Raw genomic sequence first — 24,020 nt, forward strand, 5'->3', positions numbered from 1 at the left:
CCAGCAAATATCATATGTAAAGGGCTCTCCTTTTAAGGCCACTCTATCTGGGTTTGCGCCTAGAAGAGCGTCTGCACCCAGCAGAGGTAAGACCAGCTGTCTCACCTTTGGCTAGGGAGGAAGGCTCTGCCTCATTCTGTGCTAAACCCCATCCTCTCCTCAGATCCTGGCAGTCATCTGTGCCTTCCCTTTGCCTGGCTGCATTGGCTTCCTCCTCCTCACACACGGTGGATGCCCACAACTCCCCTGCGGCGCGGTTCTCCTCAGGGAGCTGCCAGTCGGCACTAGTGGTAGTGGACTTGTGCTCTTCCTGTAGGTTCTCTTCGTCTACAACCATGATTCCACACACATCATCAGTCACACTGGCCAGGCCTTTGCCCTCTGCTACAGAGGTGGCCAGCTCACCCTTACCCTCCAGAGACCTTGGAGCTTGTTCTTGCAGGGCTGACAGCTCTGTGCCCCCTTTCTCTATCCCACGAGCATCATTCATTTTCTTGCTGGTATCTGCTGCTGGAGTAGGAGGCTGTTTTGGATCATCCAGCAATTGGGAGCTGGAGCCCTGAGAATGCAAAGGAGCCTCGGGGTAGGCAGCTGTGGCACGATGCCTCGCTGCCTTGTATCTCTGCAAATACAAACAAACCAACATGAGAGACAAACCCAGCTCAGTCCCTGCAGCAAGCGGCAGCTGGTCCAGGAAAACCTGTACAAAAACAGTGGTGAGCAGCAGCTACAATCTGCAGGGGCACGACTTGTCTCAGCAGCTTTCCTGGCCTGGCTGCTGAGGCTTTCAAGCAGAGAAGGGTCAGCTCCTGTGAGGAAAAGTGGCAATATTAACAACTGCAATCCCTCTCATATTACTGAGTGCTGAGCGAGTGCATGGCAGACCCCTGGCTCCCCAGCCAAAAAAAAAAATCATGTTTTGGCAACTGTTGATCTTAGTCAGACTCAGGATTTTAGAGATGTAACAGTGCAAGTGGCAGGTTTTGCTTCAGCTACTGCCAGGATGTAACTCTGGACGTGTTCCCTGGATACACGAGGCACTGCCCTCTGCTATAGCAAAGTGATTTAATGTTCATCAGCCAAAGCAAGACTTCAGTTGAAAGCTTAAGTTTTTCCACTCTGTTGATACAATCTGTGCACTCAGTGAAACTGTTGACAGGAACACTACCATACCAAGAGTATCTTCTTGTTACAGGGCACTGAGGTTCTCTACAGAAGAAAGGTAAGCATCTCATCGATAAGATGGCTTATTTGCACTTGCTACCACGAGGAACCAGTAGAGGTCTGTAAGGAGATTAAAATGGCCAACAGCCATTTGCAAGACTGAATTTCAGAAAGACAGCAATTCTGTGTAACCATCCAACATGCAGCAGGAATCAGGTCTTCAAGACCCAGAGTATGAGCTGAAGAATAAACCAGTAATCTTTTCCTCAGCAGTTTCCTCCACAATCAATTCACTTTCGGCTTTCTGCTTAATAGGTCCCTTGAACTGGCACTAACATTAGACCTGACAATTTAGCAGTGCTACCATAGTTTGTAGTGTGGAATTACAGCACACCAGACAGGCAGCTTCACATTGTAATTCAGTTTATCACTGCAGGCTTGTTCTTTCTCTGTCCTCAAATAGTGGGTTATGCACAGATATCATAACATATTGGAATTAGATCAGTCAAATCAATGTTGTAGCCAAACTAAACCAGATACAAGCACGTCAACTTGTTTCCAGAGTGATGCTGTGAACTGCTTCAACAGCAGACAACTCTCTGCTTTGAAACCCCCTGCTACTCAGATGAGAGTACCCCAGAAACTAGCAATGATTTAACTCAGACTGCGAGAACCCCAAGGTGCCCAGGAATAATCGTTACCTGCCTGCAGGTATTTAAGGTTAGACTCTTTGTCATAAATAATCCCTCCAGGTCACTCTGGCATCCATATGAAGAACATCTGATTTCAGCTCTAAATGGGCCAAAAGGGAGGCATAACACGCTTCTGCTGCAGTTGCACTCTAAGCTGATCTAAAATAAGCCAGGAAGACTGCAAGGCAGATTCCTTCTTCCCTGAAATGTCTTACTGCAGGAGTGGGAGAGGATGAGCAACCATGAAGGAACAGCTGTGGTCTTCTCCTGGTATTTGCTATTCCAAATCTACTGCTCTAAGTGCTGGCTTCTGCAGCACCCACCCCTTACTGGAGGCAGGAACTGTTGACTAAAAATAGTTAACCTGCCTGAAGACTAGAAGAAAAACATGAAGTTTGGGGTGTGTTTGTTTCTTAAAACACTACCAAAAGCTGGTAGGGAAGCACATTGACTTGTTGGAGCAGGTTTTGGGTGCAGGCAGAGGACAACGTCAGTGTGGGAGCCTCCCTCCTTGCACAGGTAGGGCCCTGGCAGTGGTCATGGGGGAGGACAGAGACAGTGCAAGCCCTGTGTAACCACCACAAGGCCCCTCACCCGCTGGCAAGTCAACAAGGACAGAACGATGGAGGCAGATTCCAGGCCAGCCCAGTAGGAAAAGCTTCTACAAAAGCAGCAAGGGGCAATACGGCTCCTTTAGGTGGAGCCAGTAAAGCAAAGGAACAGCATCAGTTGGCAGAGCTTTGTGCTGAGGAGTTTCTAGGAAAGGGTAGCAGACAGACAGACAGACTCAATTCCTGTTGCAGGCTGACCCTGGGGACCAAACGGATTCTCACCAGCTCGTAGCTTCCATCACATAGAGTCTGTAATGTTAAATTTCCAGGTATCTAAGGTGAGGATCTGATTTTACCAGGCTCCTTCATGGATGAATCACACCCACAATTTCGGCTACTGGAGCTGTTCCTGCAGTATCACAGGCAATGATGCATTATGTACCAGCTTTCTTTAACAGGAACAGCCCCTCTCTCTTGTTCTTTCCCCATCTAGACCCATCTGTCTAACAAAGAGGCCTAGACTGAACGATAGACTCCACAGGTTCAGCAAACAGAGCAGACACTCTGAGGAAGATTTCCAGCCAGAAATGGGCAACAAGATGACAGCAGCAGTAGCTGGGAAGCGGGACTGGACTGCTTTTAGATCTACGGGGGTGATGGGAGACAAACACAGAGCACACCAGGAGAAATCTATGGCACAATGGACATCAAGGATGATGGGAATGAACTGAAGACAAGACAGCTAACATGGTGGATTGGCTGAAGAGACACGCACGGGGGGTAACAAATGCCAGGCCATGCAATCGCCAAAGGGTCTAACCTGAAAGTTCTCAAAATGCATCAGGGACTTGCAGTGTGCGAGCCGGGCAGCAGAGTCGCTATGGTAGAATTTGTGACACAGCCTGCAGAGGTAACCTGCGACGGGGACCAGAAAATCCAGGCCTGTGAAACGGGAGGGGAAGGGAAATCACAGATCACATTGAATGGAACTCAAATAATGAAAGCATGTTAAAAGGGAAAGGGTTGAAGGGGGAAGAAAAGTGGAAAGCTTTGCTTCTGTTAATCAGGGAGTTGCAAGACGACTTGCTGAATATCTCATCTTACCATGGAATGGCTGTGTGGTGGATATTCAGAGAAAAGTCTGGCTGCCAGAGCAAAGAAACTACACAGAGCATTAAAGTGGGGGGAGAAGGAAAAAAGAATACAATGGAAAACTACAGAGAACATGTGATCTAATGTAATGGGATCAAACCAAGCAGAAGACAGCAGGCGCGCAAGAGGAACACGCAGAGAACATTCACAGCATGAATCATTATTCCATCTGCCACATGATAGTGGAAGGTTACAGCGATATGGAAGATTGGTGTAAACAGAGCTCTCCTTGGGCACAAAACAGCCTCTGCAGAGCTGCCCTCCTCACAACACCAGTGGCCGTTAGAGGTTTAAAGTCAGAATCGCTTGCAGGGTGGGGATCAGGAACAGCCATCTGGAGGCAACACTGCCCACCAGTCCAGCAACATGTCTGAGTAAGTGCTAGGTGGAGCGTGGGGGTTCTGAAGCAGAGGAAGCATGCACAGTTTCGGCTCTAGCAGAGAGCTTGATACTGTCAGTACTGCTCAGTATCTCTGTACAAGCTGCATTTCTGTTGGAAAGCATTCCAGTCAATATGCTTCCAAGCTCCATCTTTCCAGAGCATCTCTCATTTGCTACCTACTTTCTTCTCCTGCCCTACTTGTCCATTTCCTACCTTAGTAAGGAATCTGGCTCTCATCCTTTCTTCTTCAAAGCAAAAGGCTGCTGACAAACATCAATCACATCCTTATGATTTATCACACAGTAATAAAGCAACGTCTGGCTCTTTCTCCAGGCAGCAGTGACCTGCACCAGTCCAATGCAAATGCTGAAGCACCATGGCCCAAGAAGTTATTACAGCAGTAGGTAGAGACCATCCTCTCTTACAGATACAGTGTGTGGCCAGAGAAGGCTCTGTGGGCCTTTGCACTTAACTCTGCTTGCTTACCATAGGCTGTGTCTGGACAATACTTCTCGCTTCCTTCGTAATCCTCCAAAGACACTTCCTTCAGCCCAGTCTGGAAACCAAAAGAACATTAGTGCCTACTGTATCTATGCCAATTCCCTTCCTGGGCTTTTCTGGTAAGCTTAGGAGCAAAACAGGATTCACATACCAGAGAAACAGATACAAGAAAAAAAGATACAGAATAATACAGATACAGAAAACCAGATACAAACCCCAATGTCAGCAGGCCACTCCATTATAAGGATTAAAAACACCCCTTGCACTCCAAGCCTGAAGTAGCTTAGCCATGTACCTGAAGCAGCTTAGCCATGTATCTCCTTCTTGGCAACTGCTCTCTACTTGGAAAATACTTATCAAGATAAACCTTCACACATATGTTATGCTATGAGACCCAAGTACTGTGGAGCCATTCAAAGAGACTACGTCAGTGTCTGTCAGAAGTTTCTTCCCTTAAAAAACATTGCTCCTCAACAACATGGTAATGTTTGAAGACACCAGTAGGAGCTATAGAGCACAGCAGAAACACCCTCCTGTATCCCACAGGTAGTGCCTGATTCTTCTTTGCATTCTTCTGCGCTCTGGAAGAACCCCAGAGCCCTCTCACCCTCCTGCTGCAGGGTACAAACTTGAATGGATTCTCAAAACCTGGAGCTCAACCAGGCAAGACCAATGAAGTCACAGGATCCCATAGCAGATTCTCAGACAGGTCATTCCTTCTCCTTTCATATGGCATACCTGCTTAGCAGCAGAATCCTCATTCTCTATCAGCACTACGTCAAGGTCTTCCTCCTCACCAGCTGTCCCCTCCTCCTCCTCTTCTTCATCATCATCATCTTCAAAACAGCCAACAGCATCCACGGTGATCAACTCCTCTGAATCTTCTGGGCTGCCCAACTCCTTCTCTCCTAGTCTCACCTATCACATACAGAAAAGAAAGATCAGATCAACTTTGCACTCTCCATTTAACCAAAGAAGACCCAAATTCTGAACAGACTGCATGTGATGAGTAGAAGGGACTGCAAGAGAGGCACAAATCTATCTCACTTCTAGAGACAATTAACTCATTGTCCCTTTTTTACTCAATTTCCTTAAGCTCTAACAATTGAAGTCCAGCAAAAGATGAAAACTAAAACAGGGTTGGAAGAACTGCCTGTCCTCCTTTCATCCCTTCAGTAGTCAGGGAAGCTGAAAGTTAACCTGCTCCACAGTGTAGCTGCCTCCAGTCCTGCACAGCTCTCCACTCAGGCAGGATTACCTCTTTGGCTTTCTGCTTGTGCTCAGCGGACTTCATATGCTCCACAAACTTGCGAGGGGTCTTGAAGTGGCGGCTGCAGACAGTGCAGAAGGGACGAAGCGAGCGTTTGGCCAGCTAAGGAAAGGACAATTCATTAAGTCACAAGAGGAACACTTTACAGACTGCCAACCAATTCCTCCATTCAATTGATTAGATAAGTATGAGAGGCCGTATTTATTGAGAAACGTCAAGAATTATAAACTAGAGGTGCTTCAGGCCATTGACACAACTGGAAGCTCCAGCAATGCCAGTGTTCAGAGGCAGGAGGCAGCATGGCAGTGCCCTTCAGCAGTGAGGATGTTACTGGCAGAATTTTACATGCATCTCTCCACTCCAATTGCTCTTTCTTTGCTGCCTGGGGAACAGGAGATGCTAGACACTTCCACTCAATCCCCAAGAAAGGTCAGTGCACAGATAAAATCCATGCTGTGGTTGTTACCTTGTGTTCCTGGGTCCTGCGATGTTTGATTAGATCCCCCGTGAAGTGTATCTGACAAGTGTTACACCATCGCTGCTGGGTCTCTCTGAAAGTGAGAACAGATATATCTGTAAGTCACACTTCCATGGAATACTGCAATTTGCAATCTGTTCCTGGCATTGTTTTCCCCAGCATTCCTATCTTTACAGGCTCGGATTTATCTTCTCCCCTTCCCACCCACTTATATAGGTTACTTTATCTCATGCTGACAGAAAGGCACCAGTTAAAACAAGACTCCAAATGGATCTACTGTATTAAAAACTACACAGCAGGTCAAAGTCAACCCTGGTATCCTTCAGCAGGAAGAAAGTTGCCTGAAGGAGATAAAGGCTCCTGAAACTAGAGGGATTTTGTACCTTACCTAGACAAGAGGGGCACCCTGGCACATTGAGGAATTTCAGGTCCATATTCAGACTGAGCTTTCTAATGAAAACCAACACTTACCCATCTTTTTCTGCTAGTGCCTTCTGCTCCTTCACCATGGGCAGGAGTGAAACAAAACAAACATTGCTCATGTGCTGGATCTCCCCAAGTCTCTGCTGGTGCTGAATTCCAGCCATGTGGGATTGGAAATTCTGAGAGAGAGGAGAAAACTCCATTTATATGTATTCAAAATACAGGAAATAATGGGCATGAGCTATGCTTTCCATTCTCTTGACTGCTCTTTCACGGCTGCCTGTGGATCCACCCACATTGCTCTCAAGCAGGTTGCTTGCCAGCTCTGCAAAAGAGGTTTATTTTATCTGCATGCTTGTCTTTATTTTTTATGTTCTTTGTTCCTAAAGCATAAGCTTTTGTTAACAAGCCTCCTGCTGCACCTCTCCCCACAGCAGCAGGCCATGTAATTCACTTCTCTTGACCACCTATATCCCAGCCAGACCTGTGGATTTTTACCTGCTGACTGCAGCAGTTGGTCTTGCAGATATAACAGTAGAATTTAAGGACCGATTCAGGGTTGGGATCAGCTGTGCCCACCTCACAGGTCCAGTGGCCTGGCTTCAGAGCTGTTGTACTGATAGCTCTGCTCTCACTGCTCTGCTGGATAGTCACTTTCAGTGAACCTCCAGAGCTCAACACCTGCCAAAAGAAGGAGCCAAGATTAAGTCCAATCTCTCAGTAGAAGACACTAAAAATCACACCAGCTTTTTGTACGTGACCTAAGCTCTCTACCCCTAATGAAAATGTATTTGAGCTTGAAACCACAGGAGGCTGATCAGACTCTTGTACACACTCCTTCTCAAGGCTGCTAAATCAGCAATCCCTGTGTCACAGCACCAGGTCTATTAGTACAGATGATTGTTCCAACAGCCTCTATGGATACTGTACAACCCAGTATCTGGAGACTGCAGCAACAACAGTGTGTTGGTAAAGGACACAATCAGTTTATGTTTCTCCACTGCAGAACTAAAGGCAACTCAGCATCACACCTGATGGAGTAAGAAACTCAAACAAGGGCAGGAAGATACATATGATCACAGCAATAAATGTCTTCAGTTAAGGAAGACTATCAAAAGTGTGATTCACACCATAGGTTCAACCTTTGCTTACACATTTACACAGCCTAAGAACCTGGTTTAACATCTAGCATGTGGGTAATGTCTTTCATGCAAGACTCTCAAGGTTTGCTGGCTTAACCCCTGTCTCATTTTTCCAAGCTGCCTTTGAAAAGCACAGACTCCCACTATCTGCTCACACCTGCTGCAATGGCAAGTCCCACAGCAGCTCCCATCTTTTCACCCAATTTCTTTTTACACCTGCTCTCTTGCAGCTTAAAAGATGTATTCAGATATGGCCCTCAATACATATATTTTTCAGTGGTTCTTTCAATTCAATTTCCACCTTTCCAGATGAATACTGAAATCTTAACAAACCCCACCACCACAAACAGCCAGCAGTGGGTAAAGTACAGCCTTGTAGAGGTACAAAAGCAGCAAGTTAGAGCAGACTGTGCACTAATTACAGACATATTATGCCTTATTGCCAGGGACAACAGCTTACAGCAGGAGACAGAGCTCCAGACGTGGGTGCCATCTGGTTCCCAGTGGCAACGAGCTTCTCTGGGATGGAGGAGGAGGTTTTATGTTCTGCACCACCCCTGCACAGAGTGGTGTCTACTCACCTCAGGAGCCTTTGGTTCCTCAGAGAATTTCCTCTCTTTAGAGAGATCTTCACCTGTGTACTCCTTTGCATTGTCTGTACCTAGGAAGAGAGTCTTTTTAGCTGCCTTAAATCAAAACAGCAATGAGAGAAAAAACAAAGCAGCAGGTGAATGAAGCCAGGGAGCTTTCCTCATAGCACTGCTGGCCATAAGCCCAGTTCACAAACCTTTCTCAAGAAAAATCCCTTATTAGAGGGAAACTTTCCATCATTTGCATTTGGTAGGCAACAGGTTTAGAGGACTATGTTTGGATGTGGTTCCTAAGTTTTTTCCTCCTTTCCCCATCCTGTATCACTGGAGGAAGGACACTTCCAACAAGACCCACTGATCTACAGATGCAGCTCCATCAAGGAGTCCCCGAAAAGTACAAGTCACGGTGCTCAGCAACTTACCATCAGCTTGGACACAGGTGCTTGACTCTCCTGCTTCCCTGCTGTCTGTGGCAGCCTCTAATGCAGACTCCTCAGTCACACTTCAAGGATATCAAGAAAATAACCTTATTCACCATGTTACAGACAGAGAGATCCAGAAGACACACCAAGGCTCAGGCTAGGGTCTGAACTACCACACACTCCCCACTAAATCCCCAAATAAATAAGCTACTGGGAGTGGTATTTCAGGCAAGGATTTGGGAAAATAACACAATGAAGGGGAAGCATTCTAGAACAGCTTCAGGAAGTGCAGCCAAACAAATCTGGACAAGAAAGTTACCACTTTTTGGATCACTTTGGAACTTTGGATTTTTTTGATCACTGCCCTCTCCTGCCAGAGGCCTGCAGGGAAATAAGTTCACAGAGGAAATTCTTAACAAAAGCTTCAAGAGCCCACTCCTGTCTGACCTGCAGGGAAACTGCAATACCCAGACAGTATTTAAGGCTGCTCTGTGCAAGAGGAAACAGAGACCTGTCAAAACTGAATGGGTTCACAGTGGTGTCTTACAGGGTTTTCATCATCACTGCCTGCTCTATCTGTATCAGTTGTATTTCATTCCAGAGTCCCTATGGTTCTGCTTGTGAGGGAAGTGGAACTGTACCATATGCAAACCAAAAGGACTTTGTTTTATTTGGTACTGGTGAACTAAGGAGAAAAAAGATCTCAAGGGGACTGCTGACACTAAACAGTTGGCTTCCATAGAGCACAATGTGTACTTTACAGTATCTTTCTCCATCCCCTATTTTTCCATCAGGGCTAGCACATTTCGCTATGGCTTGAACATCTTCTCTCTGAGGCTGGCTTGATATCCCACCCGCTGGTGTCCTTCTGCCAACATGGAGCAGCATGTTCTCCACAAGCAAGAGTGCAGACTCCGCAGGTAACTGCATCCAGTGATCCAAACACATGCATTCCCCATAATTTATGGGATTGATAAGTGACAATGTAACTGGGTTACGCAGCTATAAATATGCAGCAGGGTTTGGGCAGTGCAACTACAAAGCATACAAGAGTGGCTGGCATTAACATTATTTGTCAAGTGCTGCCAGCAGGCTCAACACTACACCACACACAGATGGTGAGCACTTCAGGGCAGGGGTTTGCAGTCTAAACTGCAAACCTAAGGAGCAATCTAAGGGAGCAAAATGCATCACAAGCATGATCTAAGGAGGATTCTATGGATATTTGTCAGGCCACGCTAGAAGTGAGTGTTCAAGAAGGATTTGAAGATGATGAGTGCTTTTTGTACTGGAATGAGGATATTGTTCCAGGAATACAGATGGTACATAGGAGAAAAGGCAGAAGAGGGAAAAAACCTGAAATAAAGAAGGAGGCTGGTATTCCTGGCCAAAAGGAAATGGAACAACAAAGCATGAAAGAAAAAGGTGTGGACATGGATGGGGGAATGCCCTTCTCATCTGCGAAGGGCAATACAGAACAGTAAGGTATTTTTTCCAGAGATCCATCATCTGTCCATTGGAAGTAAACAAAAACACTTAAAAAAAAAAAAAAAAAAAAAAAAAAAAAAAAGCTAAGGAATTATCTATTCTAAGTAAATACCAGCCATAATAGATGCATCAAATCTGGCAGTCCCTATCTGCTGCTTAGGAAAGGCTTTTCCTAATAGCAGGCTTGCTGCAGTGAGAGCTGTCATTCCTCAGACTTGAGTCTTTTTCCAGTGCATGGAACAGGACTTTGATTAATACCCTACTAAATATTAATGTAATTAAAATTAAATTAGCTTTGGCAAACAGATTAACAAAGCACACACTCAAATGCATTCGACTTCGCTTTAATCGAATTTATTCACTTTCTTGCTAATCAGAGCCCATAATTGACAACAGTCCCTGCTCACATAATATTTATCACTCTCTGATGTTTTACATGATGAAGGTAACATCTGAACATCAAAGTAATCCTGGAAGATTCTCCCTAAAGCTAGCCATTAATCTCTAATCTGCAGATGGGAAACAGGGAGGTGAAGAAACTTGTCCAGAAGCACACAGTGAATTGTTAACAGCGACGATAAGAGGCCCCAGGAGTCCTGACTCACAGTCATTAACATATGTTGAGGAATTCTCAAATCAATGCCTCCAGAAATCTGTATTCACTCCCTCCTCTTCTCCCTCCGCACCAGCTAACGGCGACAGCTCCGGGAGAGGTGCGCCGCTGTGCAGATGGCACCAGGAGCTGCCGTCCCACTAGATGGCAATGCAGCCCTGGCTGTCCCTGCCTGCACCCGCCGGGGAGGCAGGAGAGCCAAGCCGGGCCTGATGGGCAGGCTGCTGCCCGCTGCGCGGCCCTTGTGGGTAATAGGATTGCCTTTGTCTATTTTTACCCAGCAGACAGGGGTACTGGCAAGACAATCTTTGCCGAAGGGATGCAGAATTCAGCGCTCATAGATACAGGCTTCAATACTAGGGAGTATTGAGTCCTTTCCCTTTCTCATTCCTCAAAATAAACTACCTTCTCCTACACCTACTGTAACAGAATATATTCCAAGGCTTTTCCTTTCGCTGATACACAGCTGCTCATTTCTCTTTCTGACATTTAGAGAAATATATCAGGATAGAAAAGAACCTTTCTGCTTCTTACAAGAATCCTGGCAGGAGAACACATGAGCAAACTCCACTTTGTTGCACATTTACATGAGCTGCAGCTCTTATTTTTCATTCCCATAGCTGGATCACCCCCAGCAGAGACCCTGCAACATGCTGGATCTCAGATTGAGACTGAATTGTCCACGAGCATCTGAAATACCTCCTACATGCCAGACATCAGGCCAGTACAGTACAGCCCTAATCATTAGGAAATAAAATGAGACAATAATTCTAAGCCCAGTAACTATTTCAATACCCCAATTCAATAAATACCTCTTCAGTCTTTTTGCTGCAGGCTCAGTGTTCAACACAGATTCTATTGGAGTTCTTGGCTCTGCAGGAAGACAGAAGGAGATCTCCTTAGCAAAGCAGACCATGCCACCCTGAGCATGTTCTCTACCTGAATGGCCAATGCCAATAAAGCTCTGTTAGAGCTAACACTATACACTTGCTTATTCTGAATTTGAGAATGGTAGTGACAAGGTTAGATAATGAATGACCTGAGAGACTTGAGTTGAATTGCAGATGTCACTGGATGAACTGTCATCCAGAAAGAAATCTGTATTTATGTCTACTAAGTGGCTTTTAGACCTATACCTAAGGTGACAAGAGCCCCAATCATAGGAACATTAATATAAGCCAAGGTGGCAGATCTGTCTGACAGCAACCATTTAATCAGGTAATTTTCACCACTGCACATACACTGCTCACGACCTCGCATACACCTGCATTTCTAGATTAGGCACTCTTCAGCCAGAAATAACATCCCCACATCCATACTGTATCCGGCACTGGAAAAGATGCAGTGCCAGAGTTTGCTCTGGAGTACAAGTACTCTTTCAACTCATCGTTTCCTTAGCATGTTGATTGAAACTGGTTCTGCATCCTGTGTTTGACACCATGAGATGGGGAGTTCATCATGGGTAAGGCAATGAGGAAGGTTCTATTTCAAAGCAGGTTTTTTCTCCCCCATCTTAAATGGTGCTCACTTTCAAAGTGACTTCTGAGAGGCTTGCATGCAAGGGATATGGAAAGAAGTTATAAAACCTAAAAATATCCAAGTAAAAAGGATATATGAAGCACATATATCCTTAGAGGGCTCACAGGCAGTTTAAGTATTTACAGTTAGAGAGAAATGCAGCTGATTAAGACTGAAGTCATTCCCAGACTTTGCTGCAGGAACAGCCAAAAGCAGTTTACAATGCCTACAAGCACTTGTTTCACTGCAGGCTCCCCCTTACCTGTGGACAGTGAGAAGTTGTTCCGCTCTGATGCTGCCTGCACTCCCTCTGGGATTTCCATTTTCTCATCACCTTGTGACTGAGATGAAGAACCAGGATCTAATTCCCGCTTCCTGTCAGGCATCCTCTGGAAGTCCTGCAATGGGCAAAGAGTCACTGCCAGCTCTTGGTCCTTCCTCAAATCCAACATACTGCCCAAAGCACCAGAGGTTTACTAGGAGGAGCAGTAACAGGAATTCCAGCACACAGGAATGGGAAGGAATAGATGGCTTACAGTGACATTTCTCTAGTGCTTTAAGTAGCAACTGTATGAGATACAGCTGCTTGCAGAGTAGGGTCACTTTAGAGGGGCTCTGGCAAGGGGTGCATGGGCAGGGAAAAAGAATAGTCCAAAATAATCCCCCTTCTTTTAGACTCTGGGGAAAGGACAGTCCAAGAATGGAAGTCTGCCTTTATCCACTACATCTTTTTGACATAATGGAACCAACTGTGCAAAAGCTAATCTAAGAGGAGGGAAGTACTGGTCAATTCATCCAAGAACCATTTCCAGAACACAAAAGAGGTCTTAATGGTGGAAAGTGAGAAAGGTTTTCACTAAAAAGTCCCACAGATCTTACAAAATCCACAAGAATAAATACGATCGTGATCTTAAAAAAAAGGGAAAACAGCCCAAAGGGGCAGAGTGGCGTGTCCATGGTAGGAGCAAGTCATTTGGGAACAACAAACTGCTTTGGAAGGCTAATGGGGCAGAACTCTGGCCTCTGGGAAAAGCAAAGCACTCAGCCAGGATTTCTTCTATTGCAGTTGCTTTGAAGCTGGCATTTCTAAAGGATCCTTTTATATCTTAGGTGTAAACTGTTCTGCTATGAGGAATTGTCTCTCTTGGGCAAGAAGTGACAAGAAACCTTCTCATCATAAATGTTAAATATGGACCACAAGAACCTTAAAGATGGACTCATTTCTGCATTTCTGTGTCAGCAGCATGGTGCAAAATGCAGTTTTCATTGCAAGGCTCTCTCCCTGCTCTTTTGTTCTCCACCTACAATACAGTCAAGTGCTGGAAGTGCAAAAGGAGCACAAAGCTCCTCAATAGCTGGAAACTGAAAGCCCACCTTGCGAAAATTCCGGTTCTGCCTCTGGAAGGGGAGGTTGGGGAAGCCCATTCGAGGCTTTAAGGATACCCCAACGGGTGGTGGCCCCAGGAGGGAATGTCTTGTAGCCTGAGGGAAGAACTGCTGTAGTGCTGGTGCCGTCATGTTAAATCCACGCAGGTTTCCTAGAAATGCAAGCACACAGCACGTCACCACCCTGCAGGGTGCAAAGGAGGAGAACGTCCTTCACCTGTACAAGCAGGAGGTAGAGAGGAGAAAGGCTCCTCCACCCAAGACCCTTCACTGAGCACTGTACGGGTGCTCCATGCTCTTCAGCACACGTACAGAATGATTTGATGCAATAGCAACCATTACTATGTATCAGGCTATTGAGTTCTAATTGTCACTGCAGGCTAAGATCATTAGAGCAATTACTGGATCTGAGCACACTGGCGCTTGTGTTTGCCACAAACAAGGTCTCATTTTACACAAATTCTCTGTAGAAAAGGAAAATTCATCGCACATTTGTGCAGCTGGCAGCTCACACCAGGACACGGATGCCGTTTAACAGACGCCAGTGACAATGTTTCATTTAAAACAACACTAGACTCCTCAAACAAAAGATTCCCCAGTCTTCTCTGCCACCTGGTTGCCATGCAAGCTCAACATGGCAACCTCAACTCTGACACTTGAGACTCTGCCATTTCCAATTTTAATGCTCTTCTTCCTGTTAGTTCTGTCAGCATCCACAGACTATTAACTAAGTCTCAACAGTTCCTTAGGAAGGCAGTCCTTGCTATCCCCGTTTCAGGGGTGAGAGAATGGAAGTGCCCAGATACCTCAGCTACACCCCCAGAAGCTGTCCATCACTCTGGGAATCTGGATTTACACTGCAATTTTCCCCCCCTCACAGGGGCAGTAAAGTTTGGAGACAGGCACTCAAAATCTGAAAAGCCACTGCTTAAAGCCTGCAACACAATAGGAGGTATTCCCTCATGTCTGTCTTCAAAAGTAATCTAATCTTTTATACCATAAATAATATCTTACTGTAAAAGACATAGCTGTATTTAAAAACAGTATCTGTAAGGCAAGAAATCATTCTCCTCTCTGTTTAGTACCTTTCAGGAACCACACACCCATTTCAACTTGAAGTATTTATCTTTTCCTATTCCCATTGCTGAAGCCACACTGCCAATTAATTATTGATGCTGATGCTTTCCAGGTACAGAAATACACCAGCATCAGATATTCTTACATGTAACCCAAACCTGAATGACCAGAAATATTCAGATCCTCAAGAAGGACAACACTGGACACTGCAACCATATTACCTGTTACCTGTGGTGACCTGGTGTAGACTACTGAATGAGAAGTCACAACTGAGCTCAGAGGTGAAAAGAGGAATGCGTGCATGAAGAGTGTTCATTAGCATACCTTATCCTGCTTTTGCATCTAATTTGCCTCAGGTCCTTGGCTCAATAAGAAATTTTGCTTTAGGGGAAAGGTCCACCCATGCTAACATCAAGCATATATGATAGGAGTGTGGCTGACTGAAGCGGAGTCAGACTTTTTCCCTATCACAAATATATATACATATATATATCTCCCAATCTTCAGTGCATGGCGTGTCCAATCTTCAGAGCATGGCGTGTCCTTTGTCACTGCCGGTTTCCCTACAACCTTACAGAGATCTGTAGAGAGCCACTGGAGTCACTAGAGAGCCCCCTCAGTTAAGTGGGCAAGAGAGAACAAAAGGGGAGTTAACGACATGCAGAATAAATCTATTGTCTTCACATCTGGGCATGATTCACAGGCAAGATAAAAACTGCAGGCATTAATCTCAACTGTGCACTTTTAAACTACCCCAGGTATTGATTTTCTGTGTTGAAAAGGGCTGGCAGGCTAAGACATGAGCAAAAGTAAAACCAGCTACATTCCTGGTATCTTTTAGGAGCAATCACAGGCTTCTTTCTTAGGCAGCTTCACACATCTATTTTGAAAACAGCACATCTGGCAAAACGAAACCCACTTGTGGAAACACAGTGATGGAAGAACAGTGATAGTATCCACCACACAAATGACAGCCATTTCAGGGACTGGGAATTTTACATGACAACTGAAACCTGAACCGTTTTCCACCACAATATACTTAATTTGTTTGTACTGCATAAAGTTTGGGCAAAGAAAAGCATCTACTGCAAACCAGGTCAGTGTGTATGTAACAGACAACAAAATAAATGTTGTTAACTTTCCTACCAAGAAAGACAAGCAAGTAATATTTTATATAAATATATTGATGAAAAAATACTGGCTCAAGCGAGTCTAAGAGGGAAGGCACATAGTTAATATCTAACCTGATACCTTCCAGTGCTATTCCCAGTTGTGAACACATGGGATTTTCAACAACCGAAGAACCTCTGTGCTGTGGACTATGGACAAAAAATCCCAAAAGATGACAAATGGAACTGCCAAATACAAGGACTGCAATGGTTCAGCAAGAAATAGCCACACTCTGGTTTCAGTCCATGAAGGATGATTAAATAGCTCCAGTAAGGAAGCGTCTCCCATAACGACAGTACCTTGCATCTGCTGCATGAGTAAGGCCCGCTGAAGCATAGGATTGGCATTGAGCAGTGATGGTTGGTTTGTTGCCCGTAAGCTCAGCATCTGTTGCTGTTGCGGTGGTGGCAAACCCCTGGAAAAGAAGCATTAATCATAAGAACCCAGTAAAAGCTGTACCCTTCAATTCCAGGCACCTAACAAGTGTAAAACAGAGGAGCAAAGAACATCTGAAACACTGATTACATGCACGAAAAGATACCACACACCAGCCCTGTATCCTCTTTCCTCCACACTCTCCTGGAATTTCCAAAGCTGACAGATTGTCTATCAAGGAATTTGAGGTCAGAGAGAACTCCTTTAGCACCAAGCCCACATAAAGCCTCTCAAGCAGCATAAAAAAAGCCCAGGAGCTGACTGCAGTTCTACAGAATTATGCAGCACTCATCAGGAGAAAGGAGTGATCTAGATCAGCGGCCACATTTAACACAACAACAGAAAAGAAGTTCTAAAGAGCAGGGAGTTTTCTCAGTAGCTTAAAGCACATTCTTCCTAAAATCAATGCCTCCCACACGGAGCCAGACAGGTCGTAACTCTAAATGGTGCCCCCTAACTGCAAGAACCGCATGGGAAAATAAAGCACGGCCTTGATATTTAAACCATGAGGAGGAAGGAGAGCGAGAGGAGGACTCTTCACTTCTAAGGAGGGTGGAGCAGACACGAAAAGTCTGAAGAAACTGGCACGCACTTCTTCAGGCAATAGCAAGGTCAGGCCCACCTCTAAGCACAACTGCTGACACAGCTGAATCTGTCAGGGCTGGAAAGAGGTACAAAAACGGATTGAAATAGAGACCCTGGTTGAAAAACCCCAACCCTCTTAGCAGAATTTACAGCAGCTCATCTTCACGTTTGCTGCTCTAGATTGTTCTAGTCTCTGAGCTATTTATACCAGAAAAATCATACTTTTATAGGTGTAAGATGCAGCCATGCTATCAGCAGCCAGCCCCATGCTGGCATTTTAAGGGCAACTTTGTTTACAGCATACAACATATGTTAACGGTTAAATGACTTAGAAGTTGCGTTTCCAGCAGAACAGAAAGATTCACACATTTACCTGAGCCAGATGCCTTATAATAATAATAATAATAATAATTACATTCGATTAAATAACAAATTATTTTTTCCTCAGATTCACATCCCACTGATTTGAATGTTAACATAACTGCAAATAAATGCATCATTTCTGAGAATCTGTGCTCCTTTTACTGAGACAAGGAGGTCTCCGAATCACTACAAATCTCAGCTCATCATGGGCAGCAATTCCTAGCCAAGACAGCCGTTTTTTAGGAACCCCCTGGTTCCTTCCCCTTTTATTTCTGGCAGATACCATTTGTCTTTCAACAAACCAACCATGATTTTCTCCATCCCCCCGCTGCCCCTCAGGGCTCTGTCATATCCTCAGCACCCGTGTCACCGCACAAGTTCACTAATGTCAGCCAGGCCAGGAGACCCATCCAGAGAGAGACAATAAACAAGTAGCTTCAGCTCAGTAATGAAATAACGAAGTGTGTGGCTCCGTTCGGTGCACACAAGTGTTTCTGCAGGATGAGGCGTTTTCTCCCGGGCCCTGGCCCGCTGTGGGGGAGACACCCGGCCCCAGAGCATCCCCCCACACAAAATGCTCTGCCCGGGGCCACCGTACGCGCCCTCGGGGGACCCCGCGGCGGGGGCGGCATCACCGGGGCATGGCAGGAAGCGGCGACCGGACCCTCGGCGGGGTGTGCGTACCCACATCCCACCCTTCCGCCCCCCTTCAGGCACTACCCCCCCACACCGCCTCCCCTCAGGCGACCCGCTCCAGGCCTCCAACCCCCGCCTCTGCCCCGATCGAGGCCTACGCCCCCGTCCGCCGGCCCCCGCCTCGCTTTGTCGCCTTCTGCGGTCAAGGGAGGGCAGCCCCGCCGCGGCTTCCGCGGGGCGAGGAGGGACAGAGGGGAGGGAGGCGGAGGAGCGCGGCTCCCCAGGGACAGGCCCAAGATCCCCGGCCTCGCGTAGCGGCGCTTACCGGCCTCCCTGCTGCGCCGGAGGGTGGTGGTGCTGCTGCTGCTGGAGGAGGTGCTGGAGCTGCAGCAGCTGCTGCTGGAACTGCTGCTGGTTGAACATGTCTGGGGAGCCCCGAGCGGGGCGAGCCTGAGACAAAACACGGGAGGGCGAGGGAGGCACCGGCTGCGGGGCTGGCGCGTATCAGCCCAGCAGCCATTGAGCAGGGGAGCCGCCGCCGCTGCCGCCCATTCATTCACTGAGCCGATCCCCCCGTGCCTCCTCCTCCTCCTTCCCCCCGGGGTCATCGCAAGCAGCAGCCTGTGGAGGAGGTTTCCAAACCCCACCTCCCAAATCCGCTCCCACCCTCCCCTGCCAGCGGAGCCCGCAGCCCGCCCCGCTCCCCGCGGCGCTGCCGGACCGGGGCCCGCGGCTCCTTCCCATCGCTTCCCATCCCCGCCGGCACTCACGGCGCAGCCTGCGGCGATCACCGCTCCCCGCCAGCCGCCTCCATCTTCCCGCCGGGGACAATGCCCACCTGCCCGGGCCCAGGCGGCTCCTCCGATGGGGCTAGAGGACCCGGCCGCCCCGCAAGGCTCGGGGTCAGCCTCGGAGCCGCCTCTCAGTGCTCCCCAACCTGCAACACCTCCATTTCTCATGTCTCCCGCAGCAGCAGGAGTGAGGTCCCTGGTCCCTCGAGAGGGCTGGGAGGGGATGGACACCATCTGTCCAAGGCTGGGCAGCGGGAATGTAAACGGCTGAGGAGGGGGGAGCAGATGGCATCCAACAGCGTGGGGTTTTCTGCTCTTTGTTTTGTTTTTTAAATAGTCCAGGGGCATCTTTGGTAACAATCTCGCTGAGAAGACAGGAAAAAAAAAAAACCCTCAACAGAGACTGGCTATCTGATGTGGCCGCATCTTGGTAATCCTGCCATGATAACGTGGGAGAAAACCAGGGATGTTTACAGCATCACCCTGTGTTGTAAGCTGAGATGACTTTTCTAGCAGGTCCACCCTTTAGGGAGAAAGGGGAGAGAGTGTGCAGCAAAACCTTTCCTGCAGCACCTGGTTTCTGTAAGTGAATTCGTTTTAGGGTATTTAGTACACACAGCCTCTGTACGAACCTACACTGTGACTCATTTCTTCTTATATTAAACCTAGAAAGGGTAATGATGCATTTCTGCTTTTGGCCACTCCAGAGAATCCACCCTGAAATGATTTACTTTATATTCTTATTGTTCACACTAATAAAGACTACTTGATTGAAGGCCTTGGAACTGATTGTTAGCTAAGTATCGTAAGCTGAACACAGTTACTGGTGATACAGTTAGCATTAATAATTTTCAATGCAGCAGCATATGTTGATTTTTCCTTTGGGCCTTTTTATACCATCCTGATTTTACAATAATCAATTTGGGGATGACCATCCATATTAACTGCCAGTGATTGGCAGCGTTAATGTGCAGAGTCCCTTACTCACTCACAGCTGTCTGCAAACAGAGGAAATGCTCTCCTGTTAAGCTTGAAAGCTTAAGTAACATCCCAAGGTATACACACACATATACAGAGAAGGCCACGAAGATGATCCAAGAATTGAAGCATCTCTCCTATGGAGATAGGCTGAGAGAGCTGGGCTGGTTTATCCTGTAGAAAAGAAGGCTCCAGAGAGACCTTAGAGCAGCTCCAGTGCCTAAAGGGGGTACAAGAAACCTGGAGAAGGGCTTTGGATAAGGGCCTGTAGAGACAGGACAAGGAGTAATGGCTTTAAACTGACAGAGGGGAGATTGAGATTAGATACTAAGAAGTTCTTCTCTGTGAGGGTGGTGACACCCTGGCACAGGTTGCCCAGAAGCTGTGGCTGCCCCATCCCTGGCAGTGTTCAAGGCCAGGTTGGACAGGGCTTGGACCAACCTGCTCTAGTGGAAGGTGTCCCTGCCCATGGCAAGGAGTTGAAACTGGATGAGCTTTAAAGTCTTTTCCAACTCAAACTAGCCTGGGATTCTGTATGTAACATTTGTAAATTTACAAAGCACCGTGTCAATGAGATGTGAATAACGAAGTCTGCAGGGTTTCTACCGTCAGGTATTATACTCTGACATAGTCTAGAGGCTCCCCTCAAAGACTGATCTTCCTTCTGTGAGGTCCTATATACAAATTATTCAGCCTGAACTGATGGGCAAAAAGCGTACAGTAAAATATGTAGATACACTGCTGCATTGAACACAAATCTGGATGTGGATTTAGGCCCATGCATGCACAATGTAAGTCAGGAGTAGGGCTGTAGGAGGTAAAGACACATGCTGCTTTATCAACCTACAATCCAAAGTCTGATCTTCAGACATGCCTCTATGTGCCAGACAAACATCCCACCTACCAAAGATGGTTTAACTGAATCCAGAAGGTTCCAGATTCAGTTAATCACACTGTTCAGTTTGAAAGTCATGCAGAGATAGAAGGTAACAGTGCAGAAAACTGGCCCAGGATCCTTTCTTTCACTAGAGGCAACAGAACAATGTGCCTTACACTGACAGTACTTACTTACCATTGGTACCCAGAGAGCACTGGTCCACAGACCTTGACCTCCCATCTTCTGACAGCTGGTTTTTTCCTGCAATGAACATTTCCCTTTCAATTATTAAGCAATTTGCTCTTTAGTAAACAGTGGTAAATACACGTCAGATGAACACATGGAACCTTAAACACAGTGCTACAGTACAGACAACATCATCACTGAATAATAACCTAATCGGTAGGCAAAACTTGTGTCTCACTGACAACAGGAGCGAATGAAAGAGTGAAAGTTCAAGGTAAGAAAATTACCTAGAAATTAGCCTGCAACAGGGTTATCAGCAGAGTTGCTGGACCATCACTATAAGGCAACCTGCATTACAAATCTATATGATTACATCAAGGTTATGAAATTTCTTGCAGACAAGAGGACAGACCATACGAATGCTTTTTATTCAGAAGCTGGATTGTATTATATAGCCAAGGTTTGCTAGGCTGTATGAATTCGTTCCAGGGACCAGATCAGGTAGACAGATAACTAAACATCTCTAGCTCCCAGCACATGACTGGACTGTGCAGTTGTATGTTTTAATTTTGGCTTTGGAAAAGACTTGGTGTGAAACCCTTGAAGCCACATAGCTTCTGAAAAATCCAAGTGTTTCTCAGTGACAGCACCAGGATACCGTGGCGCTCAAAATTTCCTCTGCAATCTGCAAGGATAGTGGTATTACTCATCCATTTCACTAGGATATAACTAGTTCTCACCATAATGTCTTTAAACCTCCCGAACTCTTCAGAGAAGAATGCATATGGAGCTTTAAAGAACTTTTTCCTCCTGCTTTTGGGGCTTATCTGTTGAAAGAACTGGTCAGGTTTCACCAGACCTGCTTTCAGCAGCCAATATTGATTACTGAAATTCCATTGTTGTCCCTGTTTTTCTGGAGGAAGGCTGCACTCACACATGTGAAAGCAGCAGCACACAACATTGCAAAGCAAAATGATGTGTGCATTCAAGGACATTGGCACTCACTCTTTGTTCTATTGCTTTAAAAACCTATTCCAAGTATTTCCTAATTGGCAGGATAGGCTCACAGGACATAAACTGAGATGCTGGTTTTACACCCATTTTGCCACATGGTCAATCAACTTCTATTGGTGATTCTCTGTCTCACAAGGTAAAATATACTCCAGGAGCTATTTTGTATCATCTCACTGGATGTGGAAAGCACATAGAACTCAGCTTTGTTGCTGGTAAAGTGTTAATTTAAGCTCACATCATGTGCAGATCCCTTTGCTGATGGACTGTAACATTTTCTTTTTTCTTATGTGTATTCTGTCTTTTGTGGAGCCACACTAAAGATAAACCTGGCCCAGTGTCTCGTACGCTACATTTACCACTTTTTACCTCTTCCTGAGGAATTTGCAGACCTGTTCAGCAAATTTCCTGTTTCAGAACATAAGAGGAGGAAGTATTTCACTGTATTTTTACAAAGGAAAGCTTTAGATTTAAAACTCTGAAGTTAAAGGCTGCTTTTCTTTCAGGTAGCTTTCCAACTAATAGGAACATTAGAGATCAACTTTTAATTTCTGAGCAACTGATATCACAAGAGATCAATGATGTTACTATCTGTATACTGTAGTATAGATAGTAGCATTTAAGTACCTATAAAATAGATACTTGAATTGTTTTTATCTCTATAGGCAGCTTTACATAGTCACATAAATATAAGAGGCTAATTTCATTTAATTTGTTTCACTGCTTGTCAGCTGTAGAATGTATTCTGTATTGTTACAGACAGTGAGAACCCTAGCCCAGATTTCTTTGTGGAACTCTGCCTATAAGCATACAATTTAAATTCTTACCTGTCTTTATAGACATTTTTTAGGATCATCCACTTCCTGACCCACTGTGACACATTCTGAACACTCACAGCTCTACCTGGAGTCAGCAGAAACAGTTTGCAGGTAACCAGGAGAATCGTAAGCTGATGGCATTCTACATTTTTGCCTCTTTTTTTCTCTGAGGACTAAAAGTGTTCTTTTGGCAAGGGCAAGGAATGAGGGCCAGAATCCAGCACTCAAGTGTCTATTTCTAATTACACCAACTAAACTAGGAGTTCTATTTGCATGAGGTGACAAAATCAGTGTACAAAACTGTCCTTATGTTGATAGCCATACATAGAAACACATGCAGTTATGCCCACATTCACTTTTAGGGATTCACATTAAAGCATATCCAGAAATACTCATAGCATCTTGGGAGGGGGAATCTCTCATCCGTATTAGTTTTCTTTGCTCACATCTTAAGTTTTTCTACCAAAGTAGAAAGAAATAGATTTTTCCTGTCCACACCAGCTTATAAAAATGTTTTTTATTTCAAAAGACACTGCAGTTTTTCAGTATTTCCCATGAAGGATGATCACACAGTTGGTTTTCCTCTTATAACTGCTACATGCTGCTCCATAAGTGACAGTGGGAGGTATTATAAAATCAAAAGGCTTGTCTGCTGCTAACATCCTTGCAACTCAGTTTCTTGCAGGAGAGAAAATGGAAGGCTTTAGGAATGATTCTGAGCGCCTGCAGTTCTCATTTTCATCAGTGGGAGGTGTACGTTTATAAAGCTTCTTGAAAACCAAGCGTCTGTCTCAGATCTCGAGTTTGGGTCTCTCTGGAGTCAGTGATTACAATTGCTGCAGAAGCAGTTAGACCCCACAATAATAATGAGTTCTTGTAGAGGTAACGCTACAGGCATTACACTGCAGTCTCATTTGCTTATGAGGATCTCTGCAAGGCAGGGAAAGCAGGAGCACAATTTGTGCATCTCAGTTTTACACTAGTATCAATCTGATGATAAATCTACATAAAGTTTGCAAGTATTTCTGCATATTTTTACCAATTCCACCACTCCTTTTTTGACTTTCTTGTCTGCTTGGAGAGCACCCTGTTAGCTGCCCCATCCCTCCAATGCACTTTTGCCCTGAGACCATAGTCAGACCAAGGACCCCTTAAAACCCACACCAAGAACCACATTTCACAAAAACTAAGCACCATTTCCACAGAAAAATAAAACCAAATAACATAATGAAAGAATATCTGCAAACAGGAGAAAGCATGAGCCTTTCTGCTGTACCAGCTCCTTAACTGGCAACATGAACTTCCTTTCTTTTTCTCTACA

General features: G+C 45.7%; 1 protein-coding gene across 1 annotated transcript; it reads right to left on the reverse strand.

The window, feature by feature from the left end:
• Positions 1-43: 43 nt before the first annotated feature.
• Positions 44-18,461, reverse strand: CIZ1 (CDKN1A interacting zinc finger protein 1; the record flags this gene model as incomplete). Its single annotated transcript, XM_080630805.1, has 15 exons — positions 44-622; positions 3,228-3,349; positions 4,428-4,497; positions 5,181-5,360; positions 5,701-5,814; positions 6,179-6,263; positions 6,662-6,792; positions 7,112-7,294; positions 8,337-8,416; positions 8,768-8,847; positions 11,681-11,741; positions 12,649-12,784; positions 13,761-13,924; positions 16,319-16,434; positions 18,364-18,461. The coding sequence occupies 15 exons, from the start codon at positions 18,459-18,461 to the stop codon at positions 44-46; spliced, it is 2,199 nt and encodes a 732-aa protein (XP_080486931.1).
• Positions 18,462-24,020: the final 5,559 nt, after the last annotated feature.

Source organism: Psittacula echo, assembly GCF_963264785.1.
Source record: "Psittacula echo genome assembly, chromosome: 16".
NCBI classification, from domain to species: domain Eukaryota; kingdom Metazoa; phylum Chordata; class Aves; order Psittaciformes; family Psittacidae; genus Psittacula; species Psittacula echo.